We start from the raw sequence: 23,046 nt of genomic DNA, 5'->3' as shown, positions 1-23,046 counted from the left end.
TTGGCCTATATCTAAAACAAATAGAAAAATGCCTGACAAAGTAGAATTGTCCACATTTACCCCATACAAACTAGTAACAGGTTATGTAGTTATAACTTTATCCATAGATTCATCTCTATGGTAAAAGCTAGGTGAATCCTCCACAATTCAGCAAAATTGAAGTCCAGAAAATGATGATAAACTTGAACTGTATTATGAATCCCATGGCAAATTTTAACTAAATCCTAAACGCAATGATTACATCTGGGTGAATCTTGAAAATATTGCACACCATTAGCTATATTAAGTGTTTAAGGAAAGTTCAGAAAATATATTTTATCAATGTGTGCGCTAGCGCATGCCTGATGTATTAAAATAGAACGCTCAAGTTAAAAGATCAACAAGGAACATAAAGAATGCTTCATACTGCCCACACGTTACTACAGTAATGCCTTACAACACGATATTATTTGGTTCCGTAATGGCTTTCGTAAAGTGATTTTTTTTGTCTTGTGAGTTACCTTTTACATGTAAATAGCCTAATTTGTTCTAGACCCTACAAAAACAATACATTAAATGATTATACTGTACATTAAATCATTCTATACTGTAATAAATTAACCATTGGTAACCTGTACAAGAAATGTATAATTAGAGCAAACAGTAAAAATACAGTAACAAAAATGAGGAACCTTACCTTTGGAGTGACGCGATGTCCGAGAGTGAAGTGCGCTGGTAGAAGAGGATGACAAACGGCGGAAAACGTTAACAAGTGGCAGAAAACGTAAACACTTCAACTTTACAAAACAGATTTATAAATGAGAGATAATATCAATACTTAATTTTAGGAAACACATTTACAAATGGCAGGAAATATTAATACTTAACTTTACGATAAACTTAAAATTAAATTTCTTTTTTTTTTTTTGCCTTTTTATAATGAGTTTTTTTTTTTTTACTTTAAGTTTAGTATTCTTCAAATTTAATTACACTACAGTACGTATTTTCTTCATCACTGTCATTTTTCTTTCATTTTTCTTTGGCACTTGGTCTGCTTCTACCAAAACCTCTTTTTAAAATAATTGACCAAAGAAGCTTGTTTCTGCCTGCTTCTTAAAATTTTCCTGAAATGACTCGAGCAAAGCTCATTACAGTACTCAAGCGCACAACCTGTGAGAATTTTTTCTGGGTGCCTCTTTTCTACGAGAGCCACCATTTTAAAGTAGTCATCTATACCCTCCTTAATTTCTGCCATTGTCAGTGGGTCATCCTCCTCCCCCCAGCTGTACTCTTCCTGAACGACGCTCAGTCACATGGCCTCCAACTCTAGGTCATCCGTCATAAGTTCTTCTTGGTGCTCCTTGATAAGCTCATCAATGTCGGCCTCATAAACTTCCAGACCCATGGACATCCCGAGTGTAACGATCTCAGCAACTTCAGGTTGAGCAATAGGTTCAGGATCGTCAACATTTTCGGAATCGGCTTCAGCTCGGTCTCCGTGAAAGCCCTCGAAATCTTGTGCGGAGACAGTATCAGGCCACAGCTTCTTCCCCGCAGAGTTCAAGGTGCGCTTCGAAACCTCCTGCCAAGCTTGATCGGTGATTTTAAGGCATAAAGCTTCTTAAAATTTGAAATCACTTGCTGGTCCATGGGCTGGAGGAGAAGGGTAGTGTTTAGTGGAAGAAACAGAACCTGGATGAAGGAATACTCTGCTACAATATCTTCCTCGAGGGCAGGAAGGTGAGCAAGGGTATTGTCCAGCACCAGCAGGCATTTCATAGGGAGGCTCTTCTCTTCCAAACACTTTTTCCCAATCGGGCCAAAACAAACTATGGCACACGCATGAGCATAGGTAAGATCCCATTCATTGGATCGTGTCTTCAATGAGGTGTATTGGCAATACGCTAGGCTAGCAATCCAGTATGTGTAGTACCAGGAGAAAGACCAAAGTCTTGTGAATATTTGCTATAAGAGAGTTCTCGTGGGCATGCACAATGGGGCAATCCCCAAAAGAAACGTGAGTGCGCGCAGTAGCTCACGTAACAGGTGCTTCCAGCATCATGCTCATCCTCAGAAGACGTCAATTTATGCCTTTTCTAGTCAGGTGACAAAGGATCCCAAGGAGAACTAGGTTCTTCCACAAGTTCCTTGAGCAGAGGGAAGAGAATCCTTCTTATGTTCTGAAGGACAAACAGGCCTCTAGGAAGGGTGTACAGGGTCTTCAAAGTCCTCACACACCATGGCAGCACCTACAGGCACAACTATAGTAGCGGTTCTCTAAGCAAGCCGGCAAGAGCTGACAGCAGTTTCTTCTTGGAAGGAGTGACCTCCAAACATACAGATGGCCATGATATCCTCAAAGTGTTGTCACTAGAATCAACATCTGCAATAGATTTCCAGAAATGTCCCTTTGTTTTTCTAAGGGAAACAAATCAGGCTTCCCCCTCCTGAGCTTGCCCTAAGGTTACTTTAAGACCGTTGCCCTTCCTGCTCCACCCCCAGAGGAGGCTGGCAGGGAAGGGTCAGAAGGCAAGGTACCAGGGGTAGGTAGAAGAGATCTGGCAGACATCCTACACTTCGAAGAAGACACAGAAGTACAGGATTCAGGATTAGACCTCTTTTTCCTTCTTCCACCACAATATGTCAATAGGGGATGGCCACTCCGAGCAATCCTCACAGAGAGATGACTGCAAGAAATTATGCCTCTGCAGGTTGGACAGAGGGATCAACCAAAGTCCTGCTCATGAAAGTCCCGCAACTACAATCGTTAACTCCAGGCCAGGTCTGCATGCTTACCATCGGTTTCTCTATTCTCATACACTTCACAAACACATATAAAAAGAAAAAGATAAGAAAATTAAACAGGCCAAGCTTAGGAGCGCAGACAGTATGTCCATACGTATAGGCGGCTGATACAGGCCAAGCTTAGGAGCACAGACAGTACGTCCATACGTATAGGCGGCTGAAATCAAAGTGGCTAATTAGGGAAGCCCCAGCAGGGTGGCAGGGCTTTTTGCGATCTTCCGTTAACTACAGACACATCACTATAATCTAAACAGCAAACTTTTCAGCTTAGCTGGAATCATACTAACATTAAGGTACAGTACTGCATGAAGGTTTCTATTCATGTAGGAGCAAGTAGAGAAGGCACTAATGTTTTGTGCCACAACCTTTCTTTGAACAGCTAAGATCATATGGAAAATAAAAAAGATTCATGATACCATTAGTCAATTCCATGCTTACCCAGTCCTCATCAAAACTCTTTGGTATGTCTCCTTCTTCAATCTGTCGTAATTTATCATTTCTTTCTTCTTGTTCTTTATAGAATTCCAATAATGCCCCCATAGTTTCTGCTGACAAGGCAGGAGGAGTATCATCATCAGTATCACTTCCACTCATGGAGACTGCTTTCCAATTTCCAACTAAGCCCGAAAAGTAAAAAAAGGATGATCAAAGATAAGGTATTTACTGTATTAGATATGAATAAATATAATTGGGTACTGTATATGATGATAATAGGCAGTCATAAATAATAGGTGTAACCCTGAGCATACAATCATTGGTACGGTAATACTTTGTAATACAAGTATAATTCATTCCTGGACCAAGCTCGTATCTCAATTCAGTCTTTCCCCTATAAAATAACTAAAGAAAATTTTATTCTTTCAGCTCTCTAAGAAGTATACATACTGCACACACGCAAAATTATATAATAAATGATAACTGCAATATGAAATAAAATGTAGTTTTATTATGAGTTCTTACTTTCAGGAAAGATTTATGATAGCGACTAACAGCAGTGTGTACAGAGGAGGGAGGAAGGGAGGAAGGAAAGGAGAGAGTTGGACGGTACAGTATCAATACTGTTCCTTACACAGAGCGTAGCACTTAACATGACAAATTCGTAGATAATTTGTATTTTTCCTAACTATACAAACCTTAGCTATTTAATAGGGGTTATTACTTTCGGAGTAGCTGAAATGACGAGCCATTAGAATTTTAACGAGGGTTTACTACCCCACCGCTAGTTAGCGGAGGGTAGGGAGGGTAGCTTGCTACCCCCCCCCCTTCCAAATACATATACACATCTGTGCTTGAGCTCACTTTGCTTAGAGGTAGGACTTCAAGGGGGATAGGGCTGGCGGGCAAGTTTGATTAAATAGCTAAGATTTGTATAGTTAGGAAAAATACAAATTATCTACGAATTTGTCATTTGTTCCGTAACTGACATACAAACCACACTATTTAATAGGGGTGACTCACCCATTAATAAGGGTGGAAAGTCCCAGCCAGTACTGGATTTTGGCTTTTCCCGGGGACTCAGTATCTGAGTGTGTCAGCACTCAACAATAAGGAGTCCCTGCACCTCGCTAGAACCTTGCTACGCAAGGGATGCGGCCTACGTAAGCTGTGTGTGAAGGTATAAGTGTGACTCATCCTAGGAAGTTGACCTGTAGTCCTTTAGATGGAAACTTTAGGCTAGGACTCTCTCAATACCACCTCGTCAGGGTATGGGGACGTGACAGTATTAGCTTAATACTAGGAACACAAGGAAACATGGATTACCTGCGGTGGTTTGAGGTCAGCTGTGCAGAGAACCCAGGATGCTGCTTTCCCCAAGAGAGGGGAGGATGAAGAAAAGAATAAGGGCCAGACATACCTTTTCATTCATGCAGACTAAGACCGGGTAACAATGCCCTCAACCTTCTGCTACTTGTCCATTAAGGAGCCTGAGGTTTTAAACCAGCTGTTGTGCAGCCACCACAGGGCCGATAGAAAACGTATCGATCTCCTGTGGGTCACGTCTTGCAGGTAGTGGGCTGTGAAGGTCGTCTGACGCTTCCACACCCCAGCTTGAAGCACCTGCGTCTGAGAAATTTTTCTTGAAGGCCAGGGACGTAACTACGCCCCTGATATCATGTGCTGTAGGGCGACGTGACGGAGGGTCTGGATTCAGGGACAGATGAATCACCCTACGAATCCATGCCGAGAAGGTGTTTTGGGTGACCCTCCTCTTAGTCCTCCCAGTGCTCACAAACAATGCCTGCACCTGGGGACGGACTGCAGCCGTTTTTTTGAGATATAGCCTCAGACTCCTTACTGGGCACAGTAGGAGATGGTCTGGGTCATCTGTTACAGAACGAAGACTCGAAATCTGGAAGGAGTCGAACCGAGGGTCCGGCACTCCCGGATTCTGAGTCTTAGCAATAAACTCATTGACGAATTTGAACGTTACCTCCCCCCATCCCCTTGAATGGGCGATGTCATATGAGAGACCATGAAGTTCACAGACTCGCTTGGCCGAGGCCAAAGCTAGTAGGAACACCGTCTTCCAAGTTAGGTGGCGATCTGAAGCCTGGCATAATGGTTCGTAGGGAGGTCTCTTAAGAGACCTGAGAACTCAAACCACGTTCCATGGAGGAGGTCTCACTTCCGACTGAGGGCAGGTAAGTTCATAACTTCGTATGAGTAGGGAAAGTTCCAGCGAGGAAGAAATGTCCACTCCTTTGAGCCTGAAGGGTAGACTTAAGGCTGAGCGATAGCCTTTCACCGCCGAGACTTAAAAGGCGCATTTCTTCCCCCAAATACACGAGGAACTCCGCTATTGCTGGAATAGTGGCATCGAGTGGAGAGATACCCCTTCCACGACACCAACCACAGAAGACTTTCCACTTTGCCTGGTAGACAGATGCAGATGACTTTCGCTGATGTCCAGACATCTTAATCGCAACTTGTTGCGAAAATCCTCTCTCAGCGAGGAGATGCTGGATAGTCTCCAGGCGCGAAGTCGTAGCGAAGCTACGGCTTTGTGGAAGATGTTGGCATGTGGTTGTCTGAGTAGCTCGTGTCACGGAGGGAGTTCTCTCGGAAGTTCCGTTAGGAGTTGCAGAAGGTCCGGAAAACCATTCCGCGTGATGCCATATCGGATCTATAAGGGTCATTGAAAGATTAACCGATATTCTGGTCTTGTTGAGCACCCTCCTCATCAGACAGAACGGGAGAAAGGCGTACACGTCGATGTTGTCCCACCGTTGTTGGAAGGCATCTTGCCAGAGCGCCTTGGGGTCCGGGACTGGGGAGCAGTACAGCGGAAGCTTGAAGTTCAACGCTGTCGCGAACAAATCCACAGTCGGGGAACCCCACAAAGTCAGGACTTTGTTGGCTACTTAATGATCCAAAGACCACTCGGTACTCACTATCTGAGACGCTCTGCTCAGACTGCCAGCGAGCACATTCCTCTTGCCTGGAATGAAACGTGCCGATAGTGGAATCGAGTGGACTTCGGTCCATCTCAGTATCTCTAATGCGAGATGGGATAGCTGCTTTGAAAAGGTACCTCCCTGCTTGTTGATGTAAGCCACTACTGTGGTGTTGTCGCTCATCACCACCACAGAGTGACCCGCCAGGTATTGTTGGAACTGTTGAAGGGCCAGGAAAACGGCCTTCATCTCTAGATTTATATGGAGGCACTTTTCTGATTCTGACCACAGGCCTGAGGTCCTGTGGTGCAGAACGTGCCCCCCCCCCCCCCCCCCCTTTCTTTGAGGCGTCCGAAAACAGCATCAAATCCGGGGGAGGACGAGAAGATCCACTCCTCTTCGTAGGTTCTCGTCTGTCACCCACCACTGGAGGTCCGTCCGTTCCGCAGGTCCCATAGGGATCATGACATCCGGGGAATCGTAACCCTGATTCCACCGAGACTTGAGTCACCACTGGAGGGATCTCATCCTGAGGCGACCGTTGGAAACTAGACGAGCCAAAGATGAGAGGTGACCAAGGAGACGTAACCACGATTGGGCTGGAAGTTCTTCTCGTCTGAGGAAAGGGCTTGCGACCTTCCTCAGCCTTGCTATTCTGTCGTCTGATGGGAAGGCTTTGTGGAGATTGGTGTCTATGATCATGCCTAGGTATACCAGTCTTTGAGTGGGAAGCAGAGAGGACTTCTCGAGATTTACCATGATCCCCAGATCTTGGCAAAGTCCCGGAAGTTTGTCTCGGTGTCAAAGAAGGGATGACTTCAAGTCTGCTAGGATCAGCCAGTCGTCCAGATAACGGAGGAGACGTATGGCGATTCTGTGTGCCCACGACGATATTAGGGTGAACACTCTGGTGAAAACCTGTGGTGCTGTGGAGAGACCGAAACACAGCACCTTGAACTGGTAAACCTTGTTGTCTAGGCTGAATCTTAAGTATTTCCTTGAAGACGGATGGACTGGGATCTGGAAGTACGCGTCCTTCAGATCCAGTGTACACACGAAGTCTTGCGGTCCCGCTGCAAGTCTGACCGAGTCTGCGGTCTCCATGCTGAACGGAGTTTGCTTGACAAACTTGTTCTGAGCCGAGAGGTTGATGACTGGTCTCCAGCCTCCAGACGCCTTCTTTACAAGAAAGAGTCGACTGAAGAAGCCTGGAGACCCGTCAAGGACCTCTTGGAGAGCGCCCTTCTTCAACATGGTCTGTTCTTCTGCCATAAGGACTTGCCCCCTTGCTGATCCCATGGCAACGGAGCTCAACGACACTGGATCCGCTGTCAGGAGAGAGTACTGGTTGGACTTCCTCCACCTCTCAGCGGCCTGCTCCACGTCCCTAGGCTCAAACAAGTTCTTTCCCATAACGGAAGAATGTCTGAGCCTGCTGATCTCGGTATTAGGGACCTTTTGATGGAAACTCTCAGACACCGCATCTCAACGTTTCAAGACGGTGTTAGCCCACAAGTTCAAGACTTGGTGGGCTAGAAACTCGATCGTGCGAGTGCCCGAGAGTAAAAAGGTCTCCATGGCCTTCCTGGTACTTTCTTTGAATAAATCCTCCAAACGTATCAGGATACCTAAAATCCCTAGCCAGATATCCAGCCACGAAGTGGCCTGCATGGCACACTTCACCACCTTCTCCTGGCTAAGGATCTCCATTGCCGAGAACGAGACCTGCCGGTTGGAGAGTCTCTCAAGAGGGACTCCCCTGGTAAGCTCTTCCAACGAATGGTGAAGGGGAAGAGCCAAGCAAGTCTCCTCTACGATGTCGAAGTACCTCCTCTGTTGGACACGAGGAGGTGGGAGGAGCTTGTTGCCGATGCTGGATCGGCTGGAGGAGGCAAGCTCGGAGAGCTGGACTCCGATCTTGTCTCTGGCACTCTTGACCCCTTGAGACCAGGGCAAAGCCGCACTGGCCTTCGAGGGTTTTTGAGTCCCAAAGACTCAGTCCAAGACCGTGTCTTTGCCCTTACGAGGAGGAATCTCTGGGTCAGCAAACCCATTGAGATTCCTCATAAGGGTCAGAACCTGCCAGAACGCGTGTTCTGACTCCTGCAGCTCTCCTCCTGAAGGACTAGCAGCGAAGTCTCCTGTCCCCAAAAGCTCTTCTTGGGGGGAATCCCCCCGCGGACGTTCTCCGAGTGACTGGCTGACTCTGGTCTAAGTCTTGATGAAGACTTTGGTACAGTCTTGGAGTGGTAGGCTCTTCTCCACCCCTACCCGAGAAGACTTTCCAGCGCGAGGTGGGGTTTCCCTCATTGGTGCGATGGGGGAACGCCTCACCTCACGTGACTCCCCTGAGGACGGGAAGTCTTCGTACGAAGGGGAGGGAGAAAAAGTCTGGGGGGGTGAGAAGGCCTGCCTCAAGGACTTACGAGGAGTCAGCTTTGCCCTCAGAGAAGTTACCACGTTTGAAACTCCTCTTTTCCTCTTCAGGGGAGTAGAAGCTGCTAAGGATTTGTGGCCCAGGTCAGAGAGAACAGGCTTAAATGCCTGCACGACCGCTCTGACCAGTGTCCCAAACCAAGGCTGCTGGCTGACGGCTGCGCTGTCAGATACTCCCCCTGGAAGGAAAGGGATCGACCGATCCCTGGGAGGAGTTACCAAATGGGGGTTCGCCTGAAAAGAAGATGATGATGGAGAAGAAATGTCCCTGGACCTTTCTGGAACCTTCCCCCCTGCCGGCGAGCGCGCTGTTCTGCGCTTGCGGGGGTGTGTGTGTGTGTGCAGCGATGACGACCTTGCCGCGCGTTGTCCTGCAGCCTCGCGAGCACAAGCGCGCTCCCCAGTGCGATCGCCAATACCCCCCGTATTGGCGATCGCACTGGGGAGCGCGCTTGTGCTCGCTCGGTGGGGAATACCCTGGGTCGTGCGCGGGAGACTGTTGGCGCGCGAGGGCAATGGCGAGGGTGCGCGCGAGGGCGTGGTGCATGCGGGCGAGCGATGGCGCGTAGGAGCGCGAGCCGGAGACAGCAGAGGGTGCGCAGAAGGAAGATTGCGCGCTCGCGAGGGTGAATGTTCGCGTGCGCGCAGGGTCAGGATGAAGAGCCCGTGCGGGCGATGATACCGTTGGGCACGCGCATGCAGGAGAGACATCTCTTGTGCGCGGCCGTGCATGAGTGCGCACATCAGGCTGGGGAAATGGGCGTGGGTGCGCAGGGCGCGCATGCGCATCCTTGTGGGCGCGAGTAGGAGGCTGCGCACGAAGGCGTGCTGGAGAGGGATGGCGCGCAGGTGGAGATTGACGGCGCGTTGGCGAGCGCTGACGAGCAGGGGAAGTATTCAACTTCCCTACTGCGCCCAGATCAGAAGATCGTGGGCGCGCAGGAGATCGTTGGCGCGGAGAGAGCTAGCGCGCAAGAGAGTACTGGCGCACTTCTGCAGGAGCATCGTCGGCAGTAGATGAGCCCTTGCGCGCAGGTGAGCACTGGCGCGTAAGGGACGTATGCGCCAACTTGCGCATACGCCCTTGTTGCCCCGAAGGGACCGTTGCCTGTCTCACAACAACAGGATGTGTCGGCGCCCACAGCGCATCAGCAGCCAGGAACGGCGACGGCAGGTCAGCAGGTCTGACGGGTGGAAGGTCGACGTGTCCTTTGTAAGGACGACCTTCCACCGAAGGGGATCACGAACGATCCGCAGAGAGGTCCAGGGTTGTAGCTGGGAAAGTCGGAGAACGATGGCGAGGCTCCTCTGCGGCGGAGACGATGAACCGAAGAGGCGCCTCATCACACCCTTGTGAGGTGAAGGAAGGCCTCTCCGGCGAAGAGAAAGGCGAGCTTTACGCCGGATGCGCCCTCTGGGGGCCATAAGGTCAGCGAGCTGACCGTCATCAGTTCTCCGAAGAGGAGTCTCTGTGAGTGAACTCCCCCGAGGGGGAGAATCACCGGCAGGAGAGACTGTTGGACTTAGTTCCTCCCTCAAAGGATGAGCAGAGGGAGAAACTAAGCCTACAGCTACAACAGGTTGATCAGGTGCAGAGGTCGGAGATACCGCATCGGAAGCCTCTGCCACAACAACGTCGACAATAGACAGAGGATCAACCTCTGCCAAAGTCGGCGATTGTTTGACAGCGGCACCCAACCGGATCATGTCAAACAAGGCTTCCTTGGAGGGCAAACCCTCAAGCCCCAAGGAAGACCAAAGCTGAAACAAATCATTAGTACACAAATTAATAATTAAATCCTCCCCCGGGGGAGGAGGAGGAGCTGCCTCGCTATGGGAGGCAACTCCCTCTCCTGAACCCCGAGTTCGGGCATCACATTTTTTTCTCCTCACTAACAACCTTACTACTCGCTTTCTTAGGACCCATCACTTATTCCAAAGAATGTTAATGAATACAGTAAAAATTACATAAATAACGCACACACAACACAGATGTTTACAGAAATCATCGACCCTGTGAACTGAACAAGTGATGTGGGCGTAGAGCCCATCTAAAGTTAGCATGCTTGTATCACAATGTTGTGCTTGTATCTCAATGCAAAATTTTGCTCGGAGGCTGTTCGTATCTCGGAAGCTCATATGACGAGCTATTACAGTACTGTACTGTATTTAAATTACTAAAAATGCATGTAACATTCTTGACACAAGGTCAGTTAGCTCCTAAAGGAAACTACCTATCAAGAGCAAGAGAGAGGCATAAGGGAAATGCACAATACTGTTTCAAGATTTGACTAGCTACTACTAAGAATCTGACATCAGGAAAAATATATACAGAAATGTGTAGTATACAATATTTAAGGGCAGTTGGAACTCGAAATGGATAAGAAATATTTTAGGGCAGCAAGGTAAAAGGCAAAAAACATTACTATGCAAAGACTTCCATATACCCAGGAAGGTACACAATTCTAAAACTACAGTAACATATTGAAATGGAAGCTGTTCAAAGATAAGTAACATTAACATGCGCAGCAATTTTGGGGCCATGTGTGTTATAAACCCTGATTTCAAGATGGTGAAACACTTTGCATATGATAACTCATATGTAGTCTGAAAGGCATTACCTCCAAATTCGTCATTTGTTCCGGTACAAATATCACAAATTTCAAGTATTTTGTATTTTTTCTAACAGTACTTACCTCGAACTACTTTCTTAGGAGTATCTGGGATCTCCTCCCAACCGAACAGAATTTTGTGTAAATTACCCAACTCCCGTTTTCTATGCGGGGTAACCTCTGGCGGAGTGATACGCGCAATGAGGCGACCCGGGGTCAGAGAGCGTGCTCGTTCAGGTCTGGGTCACCAGTAAGTTTTGGTAGAAGGTTTCTAGGTAGTCCTGTAAGGCACTCGGGGCAGGATGGGAGGGCCATACCCGAAAGTAGTTTGAGGTAAGTACACCATACCCGAAAGTAGTTTGAGGTAAGTACAGTACTGTTAGGAAAAATACAAATTACTTAAAATTTGTGATTTGTTCCAACACGGAGTACTTACCTCGAACTACTTTCCTAAGAGACTTATGCCTTAGGAGGTGGGAGTGGCCTTCTGGACCTAGAGACCGTTGAACGCAGGGAAATAAGGGAACCTAGATAGGAGGCTAGGTTCTGCTGACCCAAGAGAAAAACGAGAAAATAGGGAAAACTGCGCAAAAACACTATCTTAGAGTGTCTAAGTAACTCACCTCTGCAACAAATCCTTGGCGCTGTATTCTTTCACTGACAGACGTGTCCCATGGCAGGTGAAGGAATTAAGGGTCATGTAGGGGAAGGTGGAAAAGGGGTAAGGAAGGAACCTGTGTCTCTTGGACTTACCACCCGCAGCTACACTTTAAATCTTTTGGAGCGCGGAAATGATGGGACCGAACGAGAACCCGTCCAAGCATTTCCTCGAACAATCCTTAAGGTAATGAGCCGTAAAGGTAGATTGTCTGGACCATGTACCTGCTCTCAGGATCTGGCCCACTGCCATGTTCCTTTCAAAGGCCAACGAAGTACTCAGGACCCTAATGTCGTGGGGTCTAGGCTTTCCTGGAAGAGAGACCCCTGAGCTGCTGTATGCCCTTATGATCACCTGTCGCAGCCAGAAGGAGATCGTATTCTTGGAGACCGGCTTCTTCACCAGTCCTGAGGAGACGAACAGACTCTTGATCTCAGGGCGACGGTTGGCCATCCTCTCTAGGTACTTGCGTACCGCTCTGACAGGGCACAGAAGCAAGTCCCTTGGGTTATCCGACCGCGGGATAGCTGGCACTGAGAAGCCCTCAAACCTAGGGTCCCAAACCGCTGGATTCGGAGTCTTGGCTATGAAGGCGGGTAAGAACCTGAAGGTAGCTTCTTTCCAGCCCTTAGAGTGTGAGACCTCATACGACAGACTATGAATCTCACTCACTCTTTTGGCCGATGCCAGGGCTAAGAGAAAGTCCATCTTGAGGGTAAATTCCTTATCTAGGATGTCCTTGACCGGCTCGAAGGGCAGTTCCGAAAGCATCTTCAGTACTCTAGCCACATCCCACTGGGGCACTCTAGCGGCCTGGGGGGAACACGACTGCTCGAAGCTCTTGATGAGCATCGAGATCTGTCTGGAAGAACCTAGGTCAATGCCTTTTAGGAGGAAGACTTGGCCCAACGCCGCCCGGATTCCCTTAATGGCTGGGATGGACGAGCCCACTTCGTCCCTGAGATAGACCAGGAATTCTGCTATCTCGTGAATGGAGGCCCTTAACGGCTTGATGTTCTTCGAGGAGCACCACTTCGTAAAGGTAGCCCACTTCGCCTGGTATACCGCGGCTGACGAACGTCTCAGGTACCCTGACATCCTCGCTGCGGTCTTCGATGAATATCCTTCCTTCCTCAGGAGATGCTCAATAACCTCCACGCGTGAAGGCGGAAGGACCGAGGGTTTTCGTGGAACCTTTGGAAGTGAGGCTGCCAGAGAAGGTCTGGTCTGTCCGGAAGAGGCCAAGGAGGAAGGCGTGCCAGTTCCTTTAGGTCTGCAAACCATTCTCTCTCCGGCCACCAGGGCGCTACCAAAGTCATCCACAGGCTGTCCGCCCGTCTCACCCTGTTGCAGACCTGTCTGAGCATCCTGAAAAGGGGGAAGGCGTAAACGTCGAGGTTGTCCCAAGGGTGTTGGAAGGCGTCCTCGAACGCTGCTGTTGGATCTGGCACAGGAGAACAGAACACGGGGAACTGTGCATTTAGTCTCGTGGTGAAGAGGTCTATCACCAGAGAGCCCCACTTCAGGATGAGGGTCTCGGCCACTTCCGGGTGTAGAGACCACTTGGAACCCACCACTTGGCCCATCCTGCTGAGGCCGTCGGCTAGGACGTTCTTCCTTCCGGGGATGAATCTGGCTGTGACTTTGATCTGTTCCTCCTCTGCCCATTCCAGGAACTCCGTTGTGAGATTGCACAGCTCCCTCGACTTCAGCCCTCCCTGCTTTTTCACGTAGGCCACCACCGTGGCGTTGTCGCACATCAGGGCCACGGTGTTTCCTCGGAGTAGAAGGACGAACTCCCGGCATGCCCTTTGTACGGCCATCATCTCCAGCACGTTTATGTGCAGGTTCGTCTCCTCGACTTCCCATTTTCCTTTTGCTGTTTTGTCGAGTAGATGGGCACCCCAACCCTCCTTGGATGCGTCCGTGAACAGCAGCATCTCCGGGGGGTCGGCTGCGAAGGGCATTCCCTTGAGGGTGTTCGTTCTGACGAGCCCCCATTCCAGGACTTCCTTCGTCTCCGGGGACACCGGGACTACCTTGTGCGGGGAGTCCCCCTGGTTCCAGAGCTCTTTCAGGTTCCACTGCATGCCCCTGAGCTTGAGCCTCCCCTGGGGGGCTAGCTTCTCCAATGACACGAGGTGGCCTATCAGTCTTTGCTAGTCCTTGGCTCTCCTGGGCTGGCCCGACAGGAAGGGCCGGAGTATCTGTTCTAGGTTGTCCAGTCTCTCCGCGGAGGGGAAGGTTCTCGCCAACCGGGAGTCTAGGACCATCCCTAGGTAGGTCATCCTGGTGGAGGGTATCAGCTGAGACTTCTCCGGGTTGATGATGATACCCAAGAAGTTGCAGAACCGCAGGAGCTTCACGCCTTGCTCCTTCAGTGCTTCCTCTGATTCTGAAAGCAACAACCAGTCGTCTAGGTACCAAATCAGGCGGATGCCCTGTTCGTGTGCCCAGGCTGAAACCGTTGTGAAGACCCTCGTGAAGACCTGAGGAGCTGTCGACAGTCCGAAGCAGAGGGTTCTGAACTGCAACGTCTGGGTACCCCATTTCACCCTTAGGTACTTCCTGCTGGAGGGATGGACAGAGACCTGGAAGTAGGCGTACTTGAGGTCTATGGACATCATGAAGTCCTCCTCCCTCAAGGCCGCTAGGACCGATTTCGGGGTGTCCATCTTGAAGAGGTCTTGCACACGAATTTGTTGAGGGCTGAGAGGTCTATAACCGGTCTCCAGCCCCCTGTCGCTTTCTCCACCAGAAGAGCCTGCTGTAGAGTCCCGGGCCTGGGTTCTACTGCACCTTTCGCCAGCATTGCCGAAACTTCCCCCTGCAACGCTGCTATTCTCAAGGGGTCCTTGGGTGCCAACCACTCCGCCTGTTGATCTGGGATCAGAGGAAGCGGGTCCACTAGGAAGGGCAACCTGTATCCCTCCTTTATTACTGCTACGGTCCACGGATCCGCTCCGTGGTCCTGCCATGCTTGCCAAAATTGTTTGAGGCATCGGCAGGAGTAGGGGGCCTCCCCTCCTACCTCCTTCGAGAGACGCGGCCAGAGCGTCCCCTCCTGGAGCTCGAGTAGGATGGTCTGAAGGCTGTCTGCTGGGTCAAAGCTCCCCTACGGGACTTACCTCATCCCCTACTCTGGGCAGGGGAAGACGGGTGAGAAGCTCTATCCGAAGAGGCATCGGGTGAAGCAAGCGGCGAGGAGATGTTCAGCTTCTTAGGCGACCTCTTGGACGCCTTCTTCTTCTTGGTGCTGTTGCGCACCCACTGCACCTCGTTCAAGGACTTGCACTCCGGACACGTGTCGGTAGGGGAACAAACGCTGCCCCTACACGATGAACACAAGGAGTGAGGGTCGACCTTCGGCTTAGATAGGAAAGCCCCACAAGATTTACCGGCCATAGGCCCGGGACAACGACGGGGATGCTCCATAATGAACTAGCAAGGCACCGCGAGACACAGGAACACAGAGGGAAGGGGTAGGAAAGGGTATGGAATGAACACAATGGGACTACGTAGGGACAGCGTGGGACACAAAGGGTCGCACTGGGTAAGGAGAGCGCGTTGAGATGTTATCCACGACGCGACCAGAAACTTACTGGAGCCTGAACGAGCACGCTCTCTGACCCCGGGTTGCCTCATGGCGCGTATCACTCCGCCAGAGGTTCCCCCGCATAGAAAACGGGAGTAGGGTTAACTACACAAAATTCTGGTCGGTTGGGAGGAGATCCCAGATACTCCTAAGAAAGTAGTTCGAGGTAAGTACTCCGTGTTGGAACAAACAAACCTTTGTCTTTTACAAAGGAGACATCCATAGGTGGGAGGAAGTTCCCGTTTTAACTGGCTGAAAACCCAATCGCAGGATTCCTAAACTCAGACCTTGTAGGTAGTTAAGAGTTCAGGTTCCTTAAAACTCTCGGCTTCCCCTGGAGCTGATCCAGCATCAAGTGTAGCTGAGTCCAAAGTGTTCCCGGACTCTTCCTCTCTAGGGGCTGGAGAAGTCTCAAATGATTCAGACTGTAAATCATAGGGGCTAGCACGTTTCCAATCGAGCCCTATCACCAAACCCAGAACAATAACCTGCCCATGTCCTAGCAATGGGACTGGTTTCACTCATATACCTGGAGGTCTCTTTCAACACTGCTTAAGCCGTAAATTACACGGAAGGTCACTGTACCTCTGAAGGGCGCCAGGAAGGCCACTAATCAAGTTCTTCGTCTCTTTGTGCCAATAGCAAGTGACACTAATAAGGAGCAATCTAATGTGAGGGAAACTATCCCAGGGAGACCAGGAGCATGAACCTTGTGCATGCTGGTACACTTGAAGACTTAGACTGATAGTGCTCTGAATGTGAAGATGTCTGTTGTGAAGACTGATCATGCTCATCAGTAGTGCATGAAGGGGATAAAGTGTGTGATTTCCTAGAAACATCAGCCAAATTTTAAGGAAGCGGCAGGTTATTGTGTACTTAATGAAAATCATGTGAACATGGAGGATCGTGTATGCTTATGAGATCGTACGCACATAGACCTAACTTGCCAGGATCTGGCACGCAAAGACAATTTTCCTGTGATAAGCTCTCAGCTGGTGAGTGTATACACAAAGAGCTAATGGGTGAAGAATTAGTGTGTGGAAGTCTTGCATATAAAGACGATCGAACATGCGGGGAAGACTCGGGTGATGAAGGTCTCACAGATCTAGGACGATTCTCTCTGAAGGATTCTTCTTCTCATCCTTTATGCCTCGATCTCATATGGTTACTACCCAAAGAAGGGAGAGTCTTACTACCACCTTTTGTAGGAGAGTTTTCATCATCTTGATGAAGCGCCCTAACTCTTTCACACTGACGTAAAGAGGGACTAAAGAAGTCTGAAATGACTTAGGCCGCTTGCTTTTCCCCAACTTTGGTAGGTGTGACACTATCCAAGGCTCAGTAGCAGAGAACGAGGACTCTTCTTTCACCTGTCAACAGGCGAAGTCAGTGATATTATAGTAATGTAGGCGACACTCCAGAAGACTAGGATCAAAACTCAATAGTGACTTCCTTCGGCTGAGAAGGAACAGCAGCCTTGACATCAAGAGCCCATTCTGCATGGAGGCAGCCTTGGAAGATCTAGAGAACACTAATGATTGAAGGAACTTCTCTGTTGAAGGAATACCTTTGATATCCAATGAAGGCCAATGGAGGAGTTGTTGTCGTCATCAGCAGTCATGATCAATACATGAGGTAGGGCAGGGCCCTTCACCTCCAGTGGAGGGAAGATGAAAAGTCCAGCTCTCCTGAAGCTTACCCCCTTGGGAGGGGGGGGCCACCTTCCTTCTTCTGCCTTTCCCTCACAGGGGAAACAGAAGACACAGAAGTCTGAGCACCAATGGCAAAAAAAAAAAAAAGGGGAAGACTTGGAACCCAAAAAATCCATCTTAGACTTCTTTCTGTCCCTTCCATACTCAGACTATTGCAAAGTCACAGAGTAATCTGTTAAGAAGGACCAGGGGCATAGTTATGCCCCTGACACTGTGAGTCGTCATGTAGAGATGATGTTTCGGTGATCCTTCTCTAGTTTCTTCCAGTGCTGACAAGAGAAGTGACCAGGGCAGGCTGTTGCCGTTTTCTTTAGGTAAAGTCTCATACCTTACCCTGGGTACAGTAACGGATGACCTGGATCGTCCGATACCGAGTTGAGACTTGTGTAGTATCCGTCACCTCTGGAGACTGTGTCTGGCGACATACTCAGGGACGAAACTGAACATTGTCTTTCGCCCTGCCCAATAATGGGCGATGTCGAAAGAGAGACCATGAAGTTCCTTGACTCGTATGGTTGCTGTCCGAGTGTGTAGGAACATTGTGTTCTAGAAATCAGGAGAAAATTGTTGCCTGGTGAAGTGGAACATAAGGAGGTCCCTTTAGGGATCGGAGATTTGAACCATGCTCCGAGAGGAAGGTCTCAATTCTGACTGGGGAAAGGCAAGTTGTAAGTCCATATGAGTTAGGAAAAGTCTAACAATGAGAGGGTGTCCCTTTCTTTCAGTTTGAAGGTGAAGGATCAAGGTTGAGTGATCATCTTTACCTGTCGGAACTAAATAGGGGGTCTTTTCCTCTTGTATATACTCAAGGATTCCGCTATTGCTGGAATCGAGGTATCGAGTGAAGAGACACACTTTCACATGACACCAACCACACAAGACATTATACTGCCTGGTAGACTGATGCTGAGGAATTCCTCAGATATCTAGACAACCTTTTCGCAAAGAAGTATTGGGTAGTCTTCAGGCGTATAATTATAGCAAAGCTATAGCTTGTGGTAGGTTTCGACGTGGGTTGTCTGTGATGTGGAGAGGGTTCTCTTGGAGACTCTATCTAGAGCTGCAAAAGGTTTGGAGACCGTTCTGCATAATTCCATAGCGGAGCTAGGAGAGGCCTTGAGAGGTTGACCAATGTTCTAGCCTTCTTGAGTGCCCTTCTCCAGATAAAACAGGGACGAGACGTAAACGTCATTGTTGTACCCACCGTTGTTGCCAGAGAGCCTTGGGGTCTAGGGCTGGTGAGCAATGGCAGCTTGAGATTCAGGAGCGTTGCGAACAGACCTCCTAGTTGGAGGACCTCGTAAAGTTGGGACTTTGTTGGCTACATGGCGATCCAAAGTCCATTCGGTATACCTTATCTGAGATGATGTGCACAGATTGTTGGCAAGCATGTTCTTCCAGTCTGAAATGAAGCGGACTGATAGTGGTACCGAACGGACTTTGGCCCATCTTATTGTTTATAGTATACTATTAGATGAGAAGAGGGTACGAGCAAGTTCCTTCTTGCTTGTCGATGTGAGTCTCTATGTGGTGTGTGGTGTGTCTTCCATCACATCACTGAGTGGTCTGTAAGGGACCGATAAGGCTGCTGAAGAACCGGAAAGTTGGCCTTCATCTCTTAAGAGATTTAAGTGAAGGTACTTTCGGGCTCTGTCCAGAGGGCTGAGGTTGTGTGGTGCAGCACTATGGTCCCTCCTTTCTTCTTTTTCCCGACTCAAGTCTCTTGGAATGGGAGTCGTTCTCATTTCGAAAAGGCTTTGTGGAGATTGGTGTCTAGAATCATTCCCAGGTACACCAGTCTTCTGGAAGGGAAATAGGGAAGACTTCCGTAGGTTTACCCTGATCACTGGATCTTGGTAAAAAGACTTCAAAAGTTCCAGTGTTAATGCAAGGTTGCCACTGAGTCTGCTAAGGTCAGTCAGTCGTCCCGAAAGAGAGGAGACAGAAGCCGATCCTGTGAGACCAGGATGGGTGTAGTGGAAAGACCGAAGCAGAGTGCTCTGAACTGGTGTTTCTTGTTTGTCTAGACTGAATCTTCCAACCTTCCTAGATGGATGGTTTGGACCTGGGAGTAAGTGTCCTTTAGGTCCAGTATGCAAAAGAAGACCTGAGGTTTTAGCCCTTGTTCGAAATCCAACATGGTATGGACATCCACCCAAAGGGACAGCTCCTTGCTGATCCTTTTGCATGGAAGATTGTCGACGCTGGAGTCTTGACTCGTGTCGTAAAGGATCAGGCGCGATACCCAATGTAAGAATTCTTCTCTGAGAGAGAATTTCTTTAACTAACAGAAGGAAGGCAACGCTTAGCCTTACCATGCGCCCTAATGGGATTGATGCTATTCCTTAGAATAGAATCAATCTGGCGAATGTTAATCAATGGTTAACCGTTGAGTATCGTGGTTACTGTGCAGTTGGAGAGTGCTCGCAAGTACTGTAGTTCCCTGTCAGCAAGCCGTTGATGAGGGTTGTCGAACGTTTGCCGATCACTTTAGTGTGATGGCGAACGGCCAATAGTGAGAAGTATGTTGTATACCTTCTGATCTAGGAACTACAGGAAGCGGTTGACTAGTAAGTTCAAGTCACGAACTGCTGGCAAGTTGCCGATGACCGATGAATCGGTGGTCTGTGAGCCGATGGTGAGTTCGAGATCAGCAAGCTGATTATGGTCCCCCCCGGTTGGTCAGAGATGAGCAAGCTGAAGATGGGCTGGTCAGAGACCAGCGAGATGAGTTCAATGATTGAAGAAAGATGAGCTGCCCATCGATGATCTAGTGATCAGTAAGCTGATGATTGGTTATTGACTAGCAATCGGTAATTGGAAACACTAGCAATTGGAGATTATTAGTCATTGGAGGGACTAGAGGTCAAAGATCAGCATTGAGCTAGCAATTGGCGATCTGGTGATAGGTGAACTAGCGATCAGTAAACTGTGAACTAGCCATCAGCCAACAGTGATCTAGAGATCAGTCTGTTGATGCTTTCCTGTTTGCTGACGGTGGTCTGTCAAGGAAAAAGAAACTTCAGAAGAGACAGGGACCAAGGATTTCCTGTTTCGATTCCTCTTGTAGGATGGAATCTTCGGGATCTTGAATCCTTCTGTGAAGCCTTATTCCTCTTTCCCCGGTGGCAATGTTTATGTGTTTGCAGGGAGGAATGGGGCAATGGTGACCTGTCCAAAAAGTTTTGTTCATTTTTACTGACTATTGCGCGAGTGTGTAGGAGAGTACTGGAGCGATGGTACACAGGATGATGCTGGTGCTTAATATCTGCCTGGAGAGCAGGCAAGCGCTGGCTCTTGGGCAAGAGCTGGTGTATTGGATTTGCGAGCCTTGACTCTTTGGCAAGAGCTGGCGCATTGGATCCGGGACCATAACTGCGCAGGAAAGTGAGAAAGAGCGCTGACGCGCAGTAAGGCACTGTGTACTTTTGTGCATTCTCCCTAGAATACGCTGAAGTGTGTGACTGGTTGTGCAATGGTGGGTGCATTGGCGCGTGCGTGAGAGTACTACGTGGAGACTGTTGGCACGCGTGTGTGGAGGGCCATCGGCGCCTGCGCGCAGAAGATCCTCGGCATGCGCGGAAGGCTGCGTGCGTGCACTCAAGATTATTGGAGTGCGAGCGCGCGAAGGCCGTTGGCGCGCGTGTGCGGTAGACTGTTGGTGAGCTCACGCGCGCGCAAGACTGTTGTCGTGCGTGCAGGAGACCATCGGCGCCCGTGCGCGGAAGAAAGTCGGCGCGCACACGCGCGGGAGACCCTTGGGAAGAAAGTAGGCCTGCGCGCGCGGAACTGTTGCCACGCGCACGTGCAAGACTATTGGCGCGTGTAATACTATTGGCGCGCGCGCAAGAGCATTGGCGCTCGCGCGGAAAATCATCGGTGCGTGCGGGAGACCATTGGGGCAAACGCGCTGAAGATCGTCGGCGCGCGCAAGAACATTGGCGCTAGAGCATGCGGGAGACCATCAGTGCCCGCGCGCGTAAGATCGTTGGCGCGAGCGGAAAATCATTGGGGTATGCGCGGGAGACCATTGGGGCATGCGCGGGAGACCATTGGGGCAAGCGCGCTGAAGATCGTCGGCGCGCGCAAAAACATTGGCGCTAGAGCACGCGGGAAACCATCGGTGCCCGTGCGCGGAAGATCGTTGGCGTGAGTGGAAAATCATCGGGGCACGCGCGGGAGACCATTGCCGCCCACGCGCAGTAGATCGTCGGCGCGCACGCGTGCAAGACTGTTGGCGCGTGTGCTTACAAGACTGTTGGCGTGTGCTTACAAAACTGTTGGCACACGCGTGGGGAAGACTATTGGCGCGCGCGGGAGACCATCGGCACCCGTGCGCGGAAGATCGTCGACACTCGCGCGCACAAGACTATCATAGAGCGCGCGCGCGAAGGTAGCGCTAGTAGGTTGGCAGGACGACCAGTGGCAGGACGATCAGGAACTGGGATGTGCCCTTTAAAAAGGGCGAGCATCCACCGATGGGGACCTTAAACAGGTCTGCGTTAGAGTCCAGGACGGAAGTCCAAAGGACTATGTTGCAGCACAAGGTTGCGCTGGTAGATCGGTAGGTCAGCTGGCCAGACGATCAGGAACTGGGATGTGCCCTTTGGAAGGGCGAGCATCCACCGATGGAGACCGTAAAAAAGGTCTGTGGCGGAGTCCAGGACCAAAGTCCAAAGGACTACGTTGCAGCACAAGGTTGCGCTGGTAGATCGGTATGTCAGCTGGCAGGATAATCAGGAACTTGGATGTGCCCTTTGGAAGGGCGAGCATCCACCGATGGGGACCGTAAAAAAGGTCTGTGTCAGAGTCCAGGACCGAACTCCAAAGGACTACGTTGCAGCACAAGGTTGCGCTGGTAGATCGGTAGGTCAACCGGCAGGACGATCAAAGGGCGCTGCGCTGATAGGTCTGCTTGGTCCTCCGAAGAGGTGTCTCTATGAGTGGCCTCTCTCGCGAAAGAGATAGGTGAATACTTCGTAGAAGAGAATTGAAGACACCCATGAGGGCCGGTGGATCAGCAAGCTGACCTTTAACAGTAGCGATCCTCCGAAGAGGAGTCTCTATGAGTGGCCTCTCTCGTGAACGAGAGAGGTTAACACTTCGTAGAAGAGACTAGAAGAATGCCCATTGAGGGCCAGTGGATCAGCAAGCTGACCTTTAACAGTAGCGATCCTCTGAAGAAGATTCTCTATGAGTGGCCTCTCTCGCGAACGAGGGAGGTGAACACTTCGTTGAAGAGACTTGCCAAGACTGTGCTCTGCCCCTGAAGGAAGAGAAACCTAGCAAGGGGGGAGAGAAGTCTGGGCGAAGGCAGCAACAGCAGTCGGAGACTATGAATTTATTAAGATGTGGGATGTTCTCCCTCTGAAGGGAGAAACAACCTCACACCTGGGGAGGAAACTTCCCTCGGAAGGGAAGTTGTCCAACCCCTGGAGGCGAACCTCCTTTATCGTTCTAAGATAATCTGAAGTGCTGGTCATGTTGTCACGGGAGTACTTCTAAGAGAAGTGAGGACGCCCATGACGACGTCCTCTGAGGGACGGCAGTGACAGCAGATTCTCCAGGCATGAACAGAACAATGCTTCATTGGCACTCTTAGTCAAACGAAGAGAAACTGCATAGTTAACTGGGAAAAATAATAAAATTAATTATTTAACAGAAATTCCCTAGGGAGGAACACCGGAGGAACCACATAAAATAAGTATTGCGCTGACAATAAAATTAATTATTTAACAAATTCCCCAGGGAGAACTCCGAAGAGGAACCCCGAGGGAACAACATAAAAATTAAATATTGCGCCCTTCCTTCCCCAGTCAACATCCACGGGAGAAGGGGGGAGCAGAGAAACTGT

General features: G+C 49.7%; 1 protein-coding gene across 3 annotated transcripts in view; it reads right to left on the bottom strand.

The window, feature by feature from the left end:
* The window catches only part of LOC137631544 (EEF1A lysine methyltransferase 1), a 53,294-nt gene that overhangs the window by 18,005 nt on the left and 12,243 nt on the right, over positions 1 to 23,046 (bottom strand). For all 3 annotated transcript variants that reach the window (XM_068363325.1, XM_068363326.1, XM_068363324.1), the window contains exon 2: positions 3,223 to 3,401. In XM_068363325.1, coding sequence (XP_068219426.1) covers positions 3,223 to 3,378 — 156 coding nt within the window. In that variant the 5' untranslated portion in view covers positions 3,379 to 3,401. The remainder of the gene's footprint in view (positions 1 to 3,222; positions 3,402 to 23,046) is intronic.

Source organism: Palaemon carinicauda, chromosome 40 (assembly GCF_036898095.1).
Source record: "Palaemon carinicauda isolate YSFRI2023 chromosome 40, ASM3689809v2, whole genome shotgun sequence".
NCBI lineage: Eukaryota > Metazoa > Arthropoda > Malacostraca > Decapoda > Palaemonidae > Palaemon > Palaemon carinicauda.
The sequence above is the reverse complement of the archived record's forward strand: the minus strand, read 5'-3'. Positions and strand labels throughout refer to the sequence as shown.